The 17,635-nt window shown below is 42.1% G+C and overlaps 1 protein-coding gene across 1 annotated transcript in view; it reads left to right on the forward strand.

The window, feature by feature from the left end:
* ACOT12 (acyl-CoA thioesterase 12) overlaps nt 1-17,635 on the forward strand; it is an 84,435-nt gene that overhangs the window by 30,937 nt on the left and 35,863 nt on the right. The window contains exons 5-6 of the mRNA XM_033924347.1: nt 6,722-6,857; nt 13,441-13,597. Coding sequence (XP_033780238.1) covers nt 6,722-6,857; nt 13,441-13,597 — 293 coding nt within the window. The remainder of the gene's footprint in view (nt 1-6,721; nt 6,858-13,440; nt 13,598-17,635) is intronic.

Consider the following 17,635-nt stretch of genomic DNA (forward strand, 5'->3'; position numbering starts at 1 on the left):
CTTTTCTTTATTAAACTCAATGATTATCACCCCAATGCCTCCACTCATAGTATGATCCTGTATAAACACAGACATTGGCATCACACTTCTAAATACTGAACTTTGTTTCAAATATATCTATACACCTCTACACATGCGTATATACTGTATAATGGAACTATTTGAAAACTGCCCACCTTCCCCATAGGCTAAATTATGCTCTGTTATTTTGTTGAGCTTGTGTGGTTGTCAGGATCTCTTGCTTTCTCAGCAGCTCATTCCTTACATACTGTCACGTGCACTTCGGTCAATCGACCAGTATCTATTGACTGTTCCATCACTAAAGATAATAGGTACGTGTCATCAAAGACATTTTTTCCATTACCTCACCTAAACTTTGGAACACCATACCACTATACTTATGAGAAGCAAAGAACCTAGAAAGCTTCAAAAGCAATCTGAAATGCTTTCTATTCAAGGATGCTTATATTTATAACTCTCCTCTGACCTATATTTTACTTCTATGCATCTAATTTTGTCTGTCTTATTCTTTACCTTAAATGCAGTGGCGTACCAAGGGAAAACAGGGTGGGGCGGTCCACCCCGGGTGCATGCCCCAAGGGGTTGCACAGCTGGCCACCCTCCCTATTCTGCCACTGCTGCTTTCCTTAACCAGCAGCAGCAGCAGTAAACAGGGGTGTCCGCGGGTTCTCACTCCGGTGGTTCTTCAGCTTCTGGCCGGCTCCCCTTCTCAAAGCCGTGGGCATCGGCTCCTCGTGCAATCCGCGACTGCGTTGGAAGCATTCCCTCTGACGTCACAATGTCAGAGAGTAGGCTTCTGACGCAGCCGTGGATTGCATGAGGTGTAGACGCCCGCGGCTTTGAGCAGGGGAATCATCCAGAAATGCTGGGCAGGGAAGAGAAATGTTGCTGCACAGGGAAGGTGGGGGGGTGTAGAAAAGCTGCTGCTGCACAGGGAAGGGGGGAGGGTAGAAATGCTGCACAGGCAAGGGGGGAGACATGCTGCTGCTGCACAGGGAAGGGGGAGAAATGCTGCACAGGCAAGGGGGGATAAATGTTGCTGCTGCACAGGGAAGGGGGGTAGAAATGCTGCACAAGCAAGGGGGGAGAAATGCTGCATAGGCAAGCGGGAGAGAAATGCTGCTGCTGCTGCTGCTGCACAGGGAAGGGGGGAGAGAAATGCTGCTGCTGCAGCACCCAATTGGTGAGAGAGAGGGAAGGAGGGAAAAGGAAGACAAGGGAGAGGAACCAGAGATGCCAAATCCATGGGAGGGAGGGAAAGGAAAAAAAAGGAAAGGAGATACCAGACCATGGAGGGGGAGGAAGAGATGCCATGGCATGGGGGAGGGAAGGGAAAGAGATAGAGATACCAGACCATGATGTGGAGTGGGAAGGAAGGAAAGGAGAAGAGAAAGAGAGAGATGCCAAAGTATAGGGGAGGGAGTAGAGACAGAAAAATGGAGAGTGGGGTGAAGCTGAAATGAATCATGTGCAAAGGAGAGAAGGGACACAGATATACAGTTTATTGAAGGGACATAAAGAGGGAAGATGCCATATGGAAGAGAGAGAGAGAGGGTGGACAGTAGATGGAAGGGGCAGAGAGAGTGTGGGCAGTAGATGGAAGGGGTAGAGAGAGAGGGCAGAAGCTGGGTGGAAAGGGCAAAGAGAGGGCAGATGTTGCATGGAAGGGAGAGAGGACAAACGCTGTATAGAAAGAAGAAAGAGAAGATGATTATAGCAGAAACAACAAAAGGTAGAAAGATTTTTTTGTTGCTTTACTTAGAATCAAGTAGTATTGTTACTGTATTGATAAAAGGAAATGGAAATAAGGCAATTTTTTGGACTAAACCCCTTTCCTCAGGTCAGGACAGGATACCATAACAGCAGTATACTGTACTGTTCTGAAAAAAGATTTGGTCTCTGAAAGCTAATTGAAAAATGGATGTCCAAAAAAATGGTATTTTCTTATTACTCATTATTTGTTTTTACTTTTATTTATTAATTTGTAAAGTGGTGATTGTTATGTATCAGTTTTTTCAAATTTACATCTACTGTCTTTATATTTTGCATAGTATTAGGGGACATGTGTCACTGTTTTTGTGGTGTTGTGGTATTGCATTGTATGCAGAGTCTGGTTTCTTGGCGGTTCAGTTTAACTTTTGTCTACATATTTCTATTTTTAGTTTGTGATTATTCCATATTAGGCGAGGGTATATCTCTGTTCTGTGTGTATGAAAAGGACATAGTTTTCAGTTGGCATTGACTGCAGGATCAATTGACTGTGCAGGATCTGGCTTGTTTAGTTTAACAATGTATGTGTTGGTGTTCTAGTGCTCACTGAAGTATTTAAAATGCTGCCTTTTTCTAGGTACACTCTTGTGCGATATGTGGATTGTTACTAAAAATCATATTTTTCATATAGATTGGGGGGGTGTAAAAAAATGATGGGCCCCGGGTGTCACATATGCTAGGTACGCCACTGCTTAAATGTTCCTTTTTCTATAAAAGATTGTATTTCTTCCCCTCCTCTCCTCTTGTACTAGTCAGTCTGTGTTTTTGTGTTGTTTTTGTGACTATATGTTATATCAAAATGTACCCAATTTTTACTTAAATTGTACATCTCATAGTAAACCAAGAGAAGCGATCAAATCAAATTTTAATAAAACTTGAAGCTCTTCTTTGATGCTATCCTAAGTGAGTGCCTAGTTTGCTTAATGGTTAAGTCGGCCCTGATCTGCCTATCATATTTCACTTGATTTATGACCACACAGTTTTCGATGTCATTGTAATTTTTCTATGTCATAAATCCTGCATTAAAATGTAGGGTCCACAGCAGAACATTCTAGAACTCTCATCCTGCCATATGGTGACTTTAATTTCCCGTATTTTAGTTTATATCAAAATTATATTTGAAAGCAGGCTGACAATATATAGAAAATGCCAGAGGAGTGTGTGGCATAGTGGTTAGAGCTACAGCCACAGGAAGTTGAGGGTTCAAAACTTACGCTACTCCTTATGACCCTGGGCAAGTCACTTAATCTACTGCCCCAGGTACATTAGATAGATCCTTTATAATTTCAAATATTTGTAGAAAGTAAGAAAAGATCTACTGAAGCTGGAGAGATCAAGAGGAATCTATGGGGAGGGGGAGGAAATCCAGATGTTGAATGGATTATAGGCTCTATTTAGGTAGAATGGAGAACAAGACTTTTTCTGAAACATGAGAACTTGTCTTCTTTCTTAGTTTATATCTCATATTTTCCTTTTCTTGGATCTCACTGTTTCTCTGATTTCAGTACTGAAAGAAATTGTTATTTCATTGAATTATTTCTGTACTTTAAGACAATTTACCTAATTTCATTTGCTATTCAAATTATTTTGATTTGATATAATCTTTAAAATTTCAATTAAAAAAACTGAAAAATGCCCTCTGAAGTCTTCTAAAAAGTCAGCATTATAGGATTCTGGAGTTCTTTATATTTACATAAGGCTTCCCTGGAGATTGTTAATTCCCATGTTATCTCAGGTCACACTTGTTTTGTTGCTATTATAGTTTAACATTTATAAACTCTAATGTGTAATAGTTCAGTATGTAAAAGATCACTTGGCTTATTTTGACTTTTCTAACCCTACGTGAACTTGTGCTCAGCACAATCAATACTTCAGCTTCCGTCCAAAGTTTCAATGGGGGTTATTACCAGCTGAAGTGGAAAATAATTAACCAAGACAAAATGACATCTATGAGGGGTACTGAAAAGTTCTCAGCCCAGCCAAGAAGAGAATGATGTAGATATGGTTCAATCAGTGATCTAAAACAATGTCAAAACATAGAATTTTGTTGCTGCAAATCGGCACTTAATGAAATAAAATAATATTCTTTTCAGCTACAGTGGCAAAATAATGCTCAAGATTTAGGAAGTTGGTTGGTTGGGCTAAGAACTTTTCAGTACCCCCTTGTACAGGCGCTCGGGCTTCAGAGCTCACAATTCAGGTGCAGAAAAGTCAGACAGTGTTTGCTGGCCTCTTTATTTCACTAAATGCATCACATAACATGTTTTTCAAAATGATTTTGTTAAAGAATGAAACTCCATCACCAAACTTCTATAATGATTGTCTAATTAGAGGACATGGAGGAAAAAGGGGAACATGTTCCCCAAAAAAAACCTCACCACCCAATCATTGCTTTACCCTCAATTTTAACAATATACTGTGTGCAAAAGCACCTAAAAATTCAAACTAGAACTTATCTGTTGAGCAATGTTCTTTTGGCCTCGACGTGCCACGTTTCAATATTTCATCAGGAAGCCAAGTTGTGAATTCAAAAAGACAACGTCTTTCATAATGGTGTCAGTCTCTGTTAAAGCTCAAAAGGTTTCACTACAGAAAATCTCCCACATCAGCTCATGATGACAGTGACAGTGTTCAATAGTCTAGGGAGATTTCTAAAACAGAAAAATGAGATGCACTGGTTGCCTAGGTAGGACCTATTTTAATAATTGTAGAGTGTTTCTTCCAGCTACAGACATGTAGCAGTGTTCAAAACACATATTTCCAAAACAAGGAGCTATAGAAGCGATCTGATTTAGGTATGCTAATGATTTTATCATAATAATTGTACGTGGCATAAGGAAAAACATTGTGCTAAATGTACTAAAGGACATTTTCAATGTAATTCTATAAGGAATCATTTAGATTTAGGTGACAAATATGGTGGCAGCCATAAAAGCAAATAGGATGCTAGAAATTATTAGGAAGGGATGGTAAATAAGACCCAAAATATTATAATGTCTCTGTATCACTCCATGGCTCAACCTCAGCTTGAGTAGTGAGTATGATTCTGGTCCCCATAGCTCAAAAAAGATATAGTGGAATTAGAAAGGTTCAAAGAAGAGCAACCAAAATGATAAAGGGGACCTCCTCTCTATGAGGAAAGTCTAAAGAGTTTAGGGCTCTTCAGCTTGGAAAAAAGATGGCTCATCTTATTTACTTTTAAAGCAGGTCTAATTCTGGGCATGTTTTGGAATGTCCAAATGGACCATTTTGCTATTCGTTATAGAAGCAGAACATACATCCCCTAATGCCAACCATGTCATGCCCATGTCATACCTCCATCACATCTATGGAATACCACTTTGCAGATGTCTTGATATCAATGACTGGCATTGTGCAACGCTTCTTTTATTTTCATTTGATTATATTCTTTGGACATTTTGCTGGCAGAGGTCCATCCATCTCCCCATTATGTCATTTTTTGGATGTCTCTCTTTTTTGAAAGTGAGCTTGATAATCTCCAAAGCAACAGAAAAAAACTTAACACTTGATGCTGTTGTAGTTTTGTGTGAGACAATCGCTTCTTGGCTGGCCCGTGCCTTCTCTCCGACGTCAGAATTGATGTCAGGGGAAAGGCTTGTGGGCCGGTGGCGTGCAATCACTGCATGCGCCTGGCCCTTCGCTTCCCAGAGTTGCAGTGGCGGTGGGGAATAATTAAATGGAGCAGGCTGTGGCGGCGGTGGACCAGGGGGAGGTGGAATCGGCGGTGGGTAGGCTTGGGGGCAGGCAGGCTTCGGCGCAGGTAGGCTTCGGGGAAGGGAGGAAGGGGGTGGGACAAAGCTGGAAGGCAGTGAGGGGGTGGGGGAGGGGGCACGAATTCGGGACACAGAAGGAAGGGGGCACTAACTTGGGACATAGGAAGGAGAGAGGGAGAGAGGGAAGGAATAGAAAGGGACAATTGTTGGGCCTGAGTGTGTGAGTGAGAGGGAAAGAGATGGTGCATTTGGGGAAAGAAAGAGGAACATTGGGCATAGAAAGGAGTGAGGTAGAGATGCATGGGGAATAGAAAGATGAGAGAGAGAAATATTGGTTATGGTGGTGGAGAGGGAACAGAGACATAGATTGAAGGGGATGCAAGGAGGAGGAATGTTGGGCATAGTGATGGAGGGAGAGATGTGGCATGGTGTTGGAGAGGGGTGATAGAAGGAGAAATGGGAAAGGGGCTGGTGGGCAGTGGTGAAAAATGATCTGGGGGATGAGAGAAGAAGAAAAGTTGGACTCATGGAAGGACAAAGAGAGATGTTGGTTGGGGAATGAAATGAGGTCTAGAGAAGAGGAAGCATGCAGAAGGAAGAAGGAAGAAAGAAAGAAAGAAAGAAATATTAGACGCGCAATCAGAAGGAAGTGCAACCAGAGACTCATGAAATCACTAGACAACGAAGGTAGGAAAAATGATTTTATTTTCAATTTAGTGATCAAAATGTGTCAGTTTTGAGAATTTATATCTGCTGTCTGTATTTTGCACTATATTTGTCTATTTTTCTATAATTGTTATTGAGGTGACATTGCATAGTTTAAAGTCATCTGCCTTGACCTCTTTGAAAAAATCCCAAATATAAATGATAATTAAAATTTTCTGTGTACAGTGTGCTTTGTGTTTTAAAAATTTTGTGGTTACCATTATGTATATTGTATGTATATGAAAAATGTATGGAAGAAATTGCATTACAATTAGTACTATTATTATGGGGGTGGGGTCAGGGGTGGAGTTTGGGTGGGTTGGGGTAGAATTTGGGTGGGTCTAGGGCGGAGCTTGTGCGGATGTACTTGGTTGGTATTTGTTAGGCTTAGGGGGTACTTGGCTTGAAAAGGTTGAGAAACACTGCTCTAAATCAGTGATACGAATGGCATTGTGAAACCTAATAATGAAATCTAAACTTTTATTTTTTAGGTTAACTTAAACTCAGTAAGGCTTCAGTCAGAACAGGATTTTCTGGAGTATAGTCTTGCTGCGGAGCGAAGAAGAATCCGACTGTGCAATGATGATGCTTTCAAAAACTTAATGGCAGAAAGTCACTTGCTTGACGGTTTGTAAAACACATGTATCCATCATAGGCTAGTCATTACTGGGATGATGTTATGTGTCTTTAAAAAGGAGCCAAAATTACAGTGCTCATAGAGCAGAAAGCACAGGCTAGTAATTGGATGCAGCATAGATCACCAAAAGTTATAAGGATTTATGGGGTGTCCACAGAAAAGTGCATAGCTTGTATGGAATTTCTTACTGATTACCCACAAACTAGACTGGCATTCCTTTACAGAACAGGTTATGCCCCTCTCTGTCCTCTGTGACCCTTTTTTGGCACTTGCTTGGTTCCTGTATGACCCACCACTGAGCCACTTCTTTAACTGACAATGGGGAACCCCATTCTCGCAATTCCTCAGGTAATTTATTCCAAATATCTCAGCTAATAATCTCACAGACCTTGCAACAATAAACCAAGGATGGAATCAACAAATTACTAAATGAAGATCTGAGGGCTTGAATGGGAGCATAATGATATAATCTCTCTAGCAGACATACTGGTTTGGGGGTATTTCTCTTAGTATGCTTTTTGAACCCACTTATTCTTATTCTCTAACACTTACCCCCTCTTTTACAAAACTGCGATAGCAGTTTCTAGAGCAAGGAGCCGCACTGAATGGCCCACGCTGCTCCCGACGTTCATAGGAACTCAATGAGCGTCGGGAGCAGCACAGGCCATTCAGCGTGGCTCCCCGCGTTATCACAGTTTTGTAAAAGGAGGCCTTATTCTCTAAGTCTAACTTCTGCAGTTTTCTCCCTAGAATGGAAACATGCCCTTGTGACTCCTTTACTCAGAAATGTTAAATCTGACCCTAATAAAGTGAACAACTACAGGCCCATTTCTAATCTTCCATTTTTTCTAAGATCACTGAAAAGGTAGTAGCAACACAAATTTCAGATTTCATCCATAATACTAATGTCTTTCATATGGTCAAACCAGGTTTCGCTCTCAACATTCTGTAGAACACAATCTTTTGGGCCTCACAAACTACATACGGATGCTCCTTGACAGTAACCGCAATGTTGTACTTTTTTATTTATACCAAAATATAAGTTGGGTGTGCCCTAGGACATTGCAGGAAAGTTAACTCCCTAGACTCCACCAAAAATATATAAACCTCAAATCTAAATTTGTAAGATAAGGAGCACCCTCAGTGTGAGTTTAAAAGCTTTAAAGAGCGACTCAAAGAGCAACTCTGCTGCTTAGAATAGCAAAGCCAGCAAACACTGAGTAGAGATTACCACTCACTGCCAGCTGCACACCATCATCTGGGTGCTCCTGTGTACTTTTAAAGTGCAAGTCAAGTGCAAACAGTGTGCAAAAAATAAATATATATAAAAGTGGAAGACAAAGTTCACTGTCCTGCAATGCCCCGAATGCCTAACCCACTGACATGAACAGAGAATGAAAAAATTAGTCACTTGTCCCTCCAGTTACTTAGCTGAATAAAGGTGCTGTAGTCAAATAGTAGCAAGGGGAGTCCAGCTTTTTTTGGATCAAAGACCAAAGTTAAGGTGCAGTCCTCTTTCAACATGGTTCGACCCAGCAGGGTTTCAGGGCAGGAACCGAACAGGCCAACACTACTATAGGTCAGAGTGATTCCAGGCAGGCAAGGCCTAGATGGTACGTCCTTGTGACGGAATATCAAATAAAGATGAACTTGAACAATGTTTATTCAAGGTGATGGTTCTGTTATTTAAAATACTTAAATAGTTTAGTTTAGTTTAGTTGATAGACTGCAAATATAGACAAAAGTACACGGGCTTGGGCATGACATGACATGGGAAGGGTCAACGAAAATCAACGATTATCAGACATATCGACAAACTTGACTTACAAGCAGTGGCGTACCTAGGGTATGTGGCACCCGGGGCCCATCATTTTTTGACACCCCCCCATGTAACAAAATATTTTTTGTAATAACCATGAAACGGAATAAATAGTCATAATAGAAACAGGCAGTGAAAATTTTCTTTATTGAACCTCATATATGTAACCACTATTCCAAACATAACATAACATAAAATATGTCTGAATTGTCATGACATTATAAGCATTTGAGCCATCCTGTAACTGTCTTCGTCTCAATAATTACTCAAACACCAATCACACACTCTCAGTCACAGAGTCAGCAAATGTATAGTGAAGTTTTATAATAATTATAAGAGGTCCTTGGGGATATCAGATTGCCCTACAAACAGCATAGTTTGAAAGGGTTACTTCCTCATATTACCCCATGGTACCTCCTCCTCCTCTTTTTCTTTTACTTTTACATTTACTTTTTTTCATTGATATTAGAAGTACATATGGAGTAGTTGCAGGTGATGCCTGGGACATTTCTGATTGAGTTAATTCGGTTTTATGTGTTTTTTGAATAGTCTGTGGTCAAGGTCAATAGGTTGTAGAGTTGGGGGTCGAGTGTTGCAGCTTGAGTGGCTAGGAGGTTCTTTTGGCGTTTTTGGTTGGAGGGTGTGTGAATGGTGTGTGGGTTCTCCTATGTCTGGTTGAGGTGGATTGAACTAGTTGATTGTTCCAATAGGCTGGGCTGTCTCCGTTTATTGCTTTAAATAGTAGGCAGGAACATTTGAAGTGTATTCTCGCTTGTATTGGGAGCCAATGTGAGTCGTGGTATGCCTCTGTGATGTGGTCGAATTTCTTCAGTGAGTAGACCAGTCTTAGGGCTGTGTTTTGTATTGTTTGTAGTTGTTTTATCATGGTTGTGGAATCTTGACTGTTTTTCCTCCATTTTCTTTCTAGTTATCTGCATTGTCTTTTTAGTAGGAGTAGTTCATTGCTCTGGGAGTTGGTAAGTATGAGAGAGAAAGATGAATGTAGGCAAACTTGTTGGAGACAAAAGACTTTTCACCAGGTACATGAGAAAGAGAGGAGGAATAGGAATAAGATTGGAAAGGTGGCAATTTGAACCAGTGGGGTAAGAGTTTAAAGAGTGATGCAGACTGCCCAAGGAACTTGGCTTGACATAGCATGGCTTATCTTAAGAACATATGAGGAAAGTGGATACTGGGAGGGGTGAAAGAAAGAGGAAGATAGGTAAAAAAAGGAGACATTAAAAAGTTTGGGAACCTCTATTCTAGGGATCCTATACTGTTAGTATATCCATTTTTAATGGCCTGGCTTCTGAACACCAAAGTAAACTTATTTAGCTGAAGAAATTAGTTAAACCCCCCCCCCATTCCACACACATTAATTCTCTTCCATTTTTGTTCCCATTACAAAAAACACTGATAAGTTCCCAGAAAAAAAATACATTAAAATAAGAAGTGAAAACAAAGGCCCCTACAGATGAGAACATAATAGGAATTTGTCCAAACCTTTCTTAAAACCAGCTACGCTATCTGCTTTTACCATAACTTCTGACCACTTCATTTTTAAGCTTAGATCTTTCCTTCCAAACAGAGACCTTGCTAGATGTCAAATACAGAACAAGGTAACTTCACACAGACTTAGCTGTGCAGGGAAATGTGAATCTTCTCATACACCCACCATATAGTGCAAAAATGTGCAAAGATCTGTTTTTTTCTTTCGATCACTACATAGCCTAATGCCACACAAGCAACGCTGTTACAAACATATTCTGAAGGTCAGTGCTAAGGTTAACAAAGTTTCCTTCCTTGGACCAGAAGGAGATACTGACAAACCACTGGAAGAGATCCCAAAACAGCTACTCAGGCACATCACCCAAAGACCCACTCAGTATGTGAACCAGTTGAGTGGAGTGGACTAACTGGGGGGTGAAAATGGGCCCGGAGTTTGCACAGCAGAATTTCCCAGACCACCTCTTCCTCTCAACACATTGACACACTGCCGCCACCACCACCACGACTAGGAACACCTCACCGGGTAGGCCAGCAATGCTTATAAACTTTATAAAACACATTATTATATTTTCTTATGAAGCACATATTTTAACTGAACTTTCTGACATCCTCAGCCTTGCCATTCACAAAAACAGAAGGAAGAAAAGTTCCCATTTCCCGCTGTCTCATGTCCCTGGCCTATAAAATATTTTTCTTCTGCAGACCCTTAAAGTCTGACCAAACCTTCGTTTCACTTGCATTATAAAGTACTGAGGATGCCATCTCTCTCCATTCCCAGGTCCAAAAGTCTAAGACAGTAGCGCAAACTAGTGCTGCCCGATTCAGGAAAAAAATGTCGATTCAATTTTCCTGTCGAATTGGGTGTTTTTTTCAAACATCCTGGTGGGTTTATTTTATAACTTTTTACCCCCTTTGGCTTCTCCTAACCACACTGGTGCTGTGGTGTAAACAAAATATAGAAAAAAAAGGACTTTTCCTCTCTCTGTTAAATCCTAGCTCATGTTTGCGGTCTAACACCAGCTCTGGCAGGATACACTTTTCAAATCTGACATATTGTAATCACAACACAGAAAATAAAATTATTTTTTCTACCTTTTGTTGTCTGTTCAATATTAAAATCTTGTTGGTCCCAGGCTCTGGTTGTCTTGCTTGCCAGGGTCTCCTTCTTTCTTCTTTCTCTGTGCTAAGCATCCATCTGCCATCTCTGTTCTCCAATTCTGTTTCCCTTCCCTCCTCCGGAGGTCTGGCATCTTTCCTTTTTTTCGTCTCCATCCACAGATTCATCTTTTCTCAACTACCCTTTCATCCAGCATCTCTCCCTCCTTCCGCACCTAGGGTCCACCATCTCTCCTTTCTCTTCCCAACTATCCTCCTATCCATTATCTCTATCCCCCTCCACACCATCCCTTGTGTCCAACTTCTCTCCCTTTCTGTTCCTTCCCTCCCTAAATCCCATTATCCACCATCTTTCTCCGTTTTTAGACCTATTATTTCTTCCCCCCAAAGTCCGGCATATGCACGTATCTTTGAACCCCCCCTTCCCTCCCTCCCTCCATGTACTTCTACACCAGAACCCCCTCCCCTGAAGGTTTGTCCCCTCCTGAAGGCCTGTCCCCCTGGAAGGTCTGCCCCCCTGAAGGCCTGTCCCCCCCGAAGGACTGCACCTCCCCCGAAGCTCTGTCCCACCTGAAGGCCTACACTCCACCCCTGAAGGCTGCACCACCCTGAAGGACTGCATCTCCCGCCGAAGGTCTGTCCCCCCTGAAGGCCTGCACCCGCTATGAAGGCCTACACCCCACCCCTGAAGGCCTGCACACCCCCGAAGGCCTGTTCCTCCCCCCAAAGGTCTGTCCCCCCTGAAGGCCTGCACCCCATCCCTGAAAGCCTGCACCCCCACCTGAAGGCCTTTCCCCCCCGAAGGTCTGTCCCCCCTGAAGGCCTGTCCCCCCTGAACCCCTGAAGGCCTGTACCCGAAGGACTATACCTCCCCCCCCGAAGGACTGTCCCCCCAGAAGGCCTGTGTGTTCCCCTCTGGCTTCCCACGGCTCCCTTTACCTGATTGCAGCAGAAAGCAACCTGCAGAAAGGATCGCGGGTACTTTAGCGATCCTTGCAGGTTGCCATAGGCCTCCGGAGTTGTCGTCCCTCTTTCGCAGTCCTGCCCCTCCTCAGATGTCAGAGGCAGGATCGCGGCAGAGGGACGACAACTCCGGAGGCCTATGGCAACTTGCAAGGATCGCTAAAGTACCCGTGATTATTTCTGCAGGTTGCTTTCTGCTGCAATCGGGTAAAGGGAAGCACGAAAGCCTTGGGGTCGGGCCATGAGAAGGGAAGTTTCCGGGCCATGACTCCAAGGCCGGGAGCACCCCCCTCATGGCTTGCACCTGGGGCAGACCGCCCTCTCCCCTCCCCCGCCTCCCCCTTGGTACGTCACTGCTTACAAGTACATAAGGGAAAAGGTAAAGGCTTCTGTGTTTTATTAAATTATCATTAGGTGGGTGGGTGGATGGGAGAAAATGGTTGGTTATGTATATTTGCAAGTTAAATGTGTTTATATCGACTTATTATATGTGATATATTTATGTATTGCACTATTGAAGTTTGGAAAATCAATAAAGATTGTTTTTAAAAAACAGAAAATAAATGAGTTTATGTCAAAATAAGCTCTTATGGTTCTCAATTTCCACAATGTGTGGAAACCCTTGCGTACCATAGAGTCAACCTGATTTTTCATTGTTAGGTTCAGATTCAAAATCACACCACTTATCTTGATGGAAGACTGAACTATATAGGTTTTAACATTTAAGATAATTGATGAAACATCTTCCTTCAAATTCGGTGAAGCGTAGAAAAATTTAGTCTTCTCAGTATTGAGTTTTAAATTAAATTCTACCATCCATAATTCAATGACCATCAAAATGTCAGACACCATTCGGTCAATCTGGGAGAAAGAGGTGATGCTGATGTGGCCATTATTCTTGTGGAATGTGCACATTTTTCTAAAATGATTTTTCTGTATAAAGGGAGCTATGGCCAATCAGAATTTAAGGACTGACATATCTATTAAAGTTAACAAAAAGATTGTGAGGTAAAAAATACCGCTGAATATTGCCAGACAATAGCAAGTGAGATGTGAATCCAGATTAGCTTTCTACTATTGGAAGTACCAGATATTTTGGGCCCCTGTAGAAAGTGTCAATACATTTCAAATATGAAAGTATACATGAAATTGTCCTGGGGTTTTAGGTATAATTCAAGATCAAGAAAACAATGCCATTTCAACAGAACATACCCATGTGCAGAGCATCGAGTTAGTATTGCCCCCTCATGGAAACCACCATGGAAACACATTTGGAGGTCAAATCATGGCTTGGATGGAGACTGTCGCTACCATCGCAGCAAGGTTGTTTTCTGCTTTTCTGTCTTCACTTGAATATATTATTCTAGTTGTGCAAATCTTATGTTTCATGGCTGTTTACTGCTGCTTGGTATTCAATTATTGTGCCACCTCATTATAGCTGTGGGATTATCTCAGATTTCATGACTATTCACTACTTTTGGGTATTTAGTTGATTATGTAATGCCTCATTGTGGTCTCTGGAGATCACCTGCTTCAATTTAGTGGGTTTTTTTTTTAATGTAGTGTGTGTGTCCTTGAGAAAAAGAGATTTGCTATTCAAAACTATACAAACAAACTGACCAAGAAATCCTGTGCTTTTTCTACTAATCCTTTGTTTTTTGGAAGCTGCAGAGCTTTTCCATCCTTACTGAGCTTTTCAATGGAGTCTATCTTAAGACAATTTTAAGGAAAAAAAACTTGAAAAACAAGGATGCACGGTGGCCCAGACCGGTTTCATAGATATAAAAAGAAAGATGATAGCCTAATTGCTTCCCTAAGGAGTTTTGAACTGCAAGAGACTAACTAAAATCAAATAGATGCTTTAATTCTCTAAAATTGTAAGTTTTGCATGGCAAAGATGTTGACTGCTGAAACTGAAAAGGCGAAGCATTAATAGCACAAAGCTGTCTTTACAATGAAACTGGGGCACTGGTTTGGCCTCCGGTCCTTGGCATCGCCACAGTTCTTTTGTTAAGAAGCTTTGCAACTAGGTTTTCCTTTTCAAACTATCAGCTAACGTTGTTATGGGAACAGGCTTGGAGGACAAGCAAGAAAAAAAGAAGTAACTGAATACATTTTGGACTGCAGGATAAATTTCTTAAGTATTATTCTAGTCTGGAAAAAATGTAGGGACAAATTGAAGAGTAGCTACTGCCATGTTACAAAATCAGATTGAATCTGCTGGTGCTATCAGGCTTTTCAGGAGTCCTCAAAATCTTGGAATTCATAATTTTTTAAATAACCCATTAAATAAAGTAGAAATAGTTGAGGCAGATTTGTAGCTGTAAAAGTGTGCAAATTTGTTTATAAATAAGGAAAACTCCAGTAGCCAAATTAATTTCCTGTTCAATTAAAATGATGTGATAGCTGTGTCAGCCCTCTTTTAAAGGTAATTAGATAGAAATAAAACAAAAGAAAATGAAATGATACCTTTTTTATTGGCTAATAATAATTTTTTTTATTAGCTATTGACGTTGAATCTTCTTCAGATCAGAAATGATCAAATTATGATAGAAACTGTATATACTTGAATATAAGTCGAGACCCCCATTTCCCACCCACCCCAAAAAGGAGGAAAAATGGTTGACTTGAATATAAGAAGGGGGCTCAATATTAAAGTGCCATGCCAGGATCTACACACAGTGTCCCCTCCCTCATGCCCTCCCCTGCCAGGCTCTGCACTCAGCCCCCCTCCCTTCCTGCCCTACAAGCTCTGAACTGAGCTCCCTTTCCTACCAGGCTTTGCACCCAGCTCCCTTCCCTCCCTGCCCTACCAAGCTCTGAACTCAGCCCCCTTCCATGCCAGGCTCTGCACCCTGCCAGGCTCTGCATCCTGTCCCATCTTCCTTCCCTGTACCCTCTTCCCCCTCTGGTTGTCTAATGGTAGGCCGGGAAAGGAAGGATCCCTCTCGTTTCCCGTCCCGGCCGATACTAACAATTTTTACCCCCCTCTCCTGCGTACCTTTTCTCGCATCCCTGGTGGTCCAGCGGTGTATGGGCAGGAGCAAGCTTTCTGAGTCCTGCGAGAACTGGTGGCAGCCTTTCAGGGAGTGGTGCAGGACCGGGAGGGAGATCGAAAAGCTTGCTTCTGCATGTCGGGTGCACCGCTGGCTGCTGGCCGCAAGATTGGAAGGAAGGACAGAGCGTGGGGCAGGAGTGTGGAAAGCTCACTCCTGTCCATACACCAGTGGACCACCAGGAATGCGAAAAAAGGTATGCGGGGAGTGGGGGGGCTGCAGCAAGTTTGGGAGGATGTCAGGTGGTCATTGGGTGATGACCCAAATATAGGACGAGACCCCCATTTTTGGGCCATTTTTTTGGAACAAAATTCTCGTCCTATATTCGAGTATATACGGTATCAGAATATACCATATATGAGTCTCATGGGAGAGGTGGATGGGTAATAAGAGAGTGACAAAGTAGTTATGTTATGCAGTGAAGAGGAACAGGAGAGAAGCGATACAGTGGAGAAGATATTGACAATCAGAGGTGAAGAGATGAGGAGACACGAAGTTCATGTGAGGGCAGGGCTGGGGGTAGAATGGAGAGGGGCCAGGTGTCCTCTTTTTTTAAACAGGAAATCTGGTAACCCTAAGTTTTCCTTCATTTGAATAACACTTATTTCCTGTATATTAACACTATGGAGATGTTAAATGTCTCTATCCTATCCTCCCTCTCATCTTATGCTCATTTCTGAATATCTTATCTGAAGAAGGGTTACTTTCAAAAGCTAATTAAAAAATGTATTAACTTAGAGGTCCTCTTATTAAGGTGCGATAACCGATTTAGCGCATGCTAAAGATTAGTGCACGCTAAATGCTAAGATGCCCATAGGAATATAATGGATGACATAGCATTTAGCGCACACTAATCTTTAGCACGCGCTAAATCGGTTAGCGCACCTTAATAAAAGGACCCCTTAGTCCATTAAAAAAGGCATCATCTTATTTTCTTTTTTAGGTTTTCTTTTATTTCTATGTATTACCTGTTCAACTAAAAAATATTAAACATATATACAGTGTTCCCCCGGTCATTCGCAGTCGGCGGGTCGTGGTCCTGGTCATTTGCGGTATTTTCCAACCGCGAACCGCCGACCAGGAGAGGACAGCTGGAGAGGCAGGAGAGAGCAGCCGGAGTGCCGGCGAGTGAAGGAAATCACTCGCTGTATGCTCTGACTGCCTCTTCCTGCACTAAAGTCAGGCCTTACCAATCAGGAGCTGCTTTGACACGCAGCTCCTGATTGGTAAGGCCAGACTTTAGTGCCGGAAGAGGCAGTCTGAGCATACAGCGAGTGATTTCCTTCACTCGCCGGCACTCCAGCTGCTCTTTCCTGCCTCTCCCGCTGCCCTCTCCAGTCTCCCCCCAAGAAAAACCATATTCACGGTTTTTCAAGATTCATGGGGGTTCCTGGAATGGAACCCCCGCGAATATCAGGGGAGTGTTGTACTTTTTTTCCAAAGGCCCCTTTCTACATGAGGAATGGGCTAATCATCCCTGATGCTCCCCTTAGGCCCTAGCTACTACTAATACTAATATTAGTTTTCCAGCTTAATGCTATTAGTATGATTTCCTGAATACATCCTGCTAAATTATTAACAACATTTGATTGCAGATAGATTAATACATGTGCATATCAATGCCTAGCATGGTATAGTTTGGCTATGGGAAAGTAGTGGCAAATCTCAGCTGCAGCTGCCTGATCCATTTTAGTGGTTGACTGTGTAAACCAGCCATAATATGAACAATCACAACATCTCAATTGATCCATAGCTAACAAATACATGGTTAGTCTTCTCAGGAGCAAAGGAATATCTTTTTGCTTGGGAGAGCCAAACAAACCCTGCTCTGACTCTGCTCCCCCAACTCCTTGGTTGTTGATGATGTGTGTCAAAAAAATAGATGGGGCCATGACTCCTGTGGCCCACTCCATTCTGCTGCCTATAGGGTTACCATATGGCTCCAGAAAAAGGAGGTTGGATTGAGACATCCAGGTTTTACTTCCATTGCTTTCAATAGAAATAAAGCCCAGATGTCTCTATCTGTCCTCCTTACTTCCATTGGTTTCAATAGAAGTAAAAGCCGGATGTCTCAATCCGTCCTCCTTTTTCTGGAGCCATATGGTAGCCCTATAAGCACTCTTCCATCTATTCTATGTTCAGTGGGAGTCCTCGAACTGCATTGTGGCCAGTGGGGGCAGTGCTTCAGTACTGTATTTTCCATCACTAAGGACTGGCAGGTCCTCTGGAGTTCCACAGAGCTTGTCTGTCTCTCACTATAGAAAATGTGATAGTTTCAAGTTCAAGTTTTTATTAAAATTTGATA

This window comes from Geotrypetes seraphini, chromosome 1, assembly GCF_902459505.1.
Source record: "Geotrypetes seraphini chromosome 1, aGeoSer1.1, whole genome shotgun sequence".
NCBI lineage: Eukaryota > Metazoa > Chordata > Amphibia > Gymnophiona > Dermophiidae > Geotrypetes > Geotrypetes seraphini.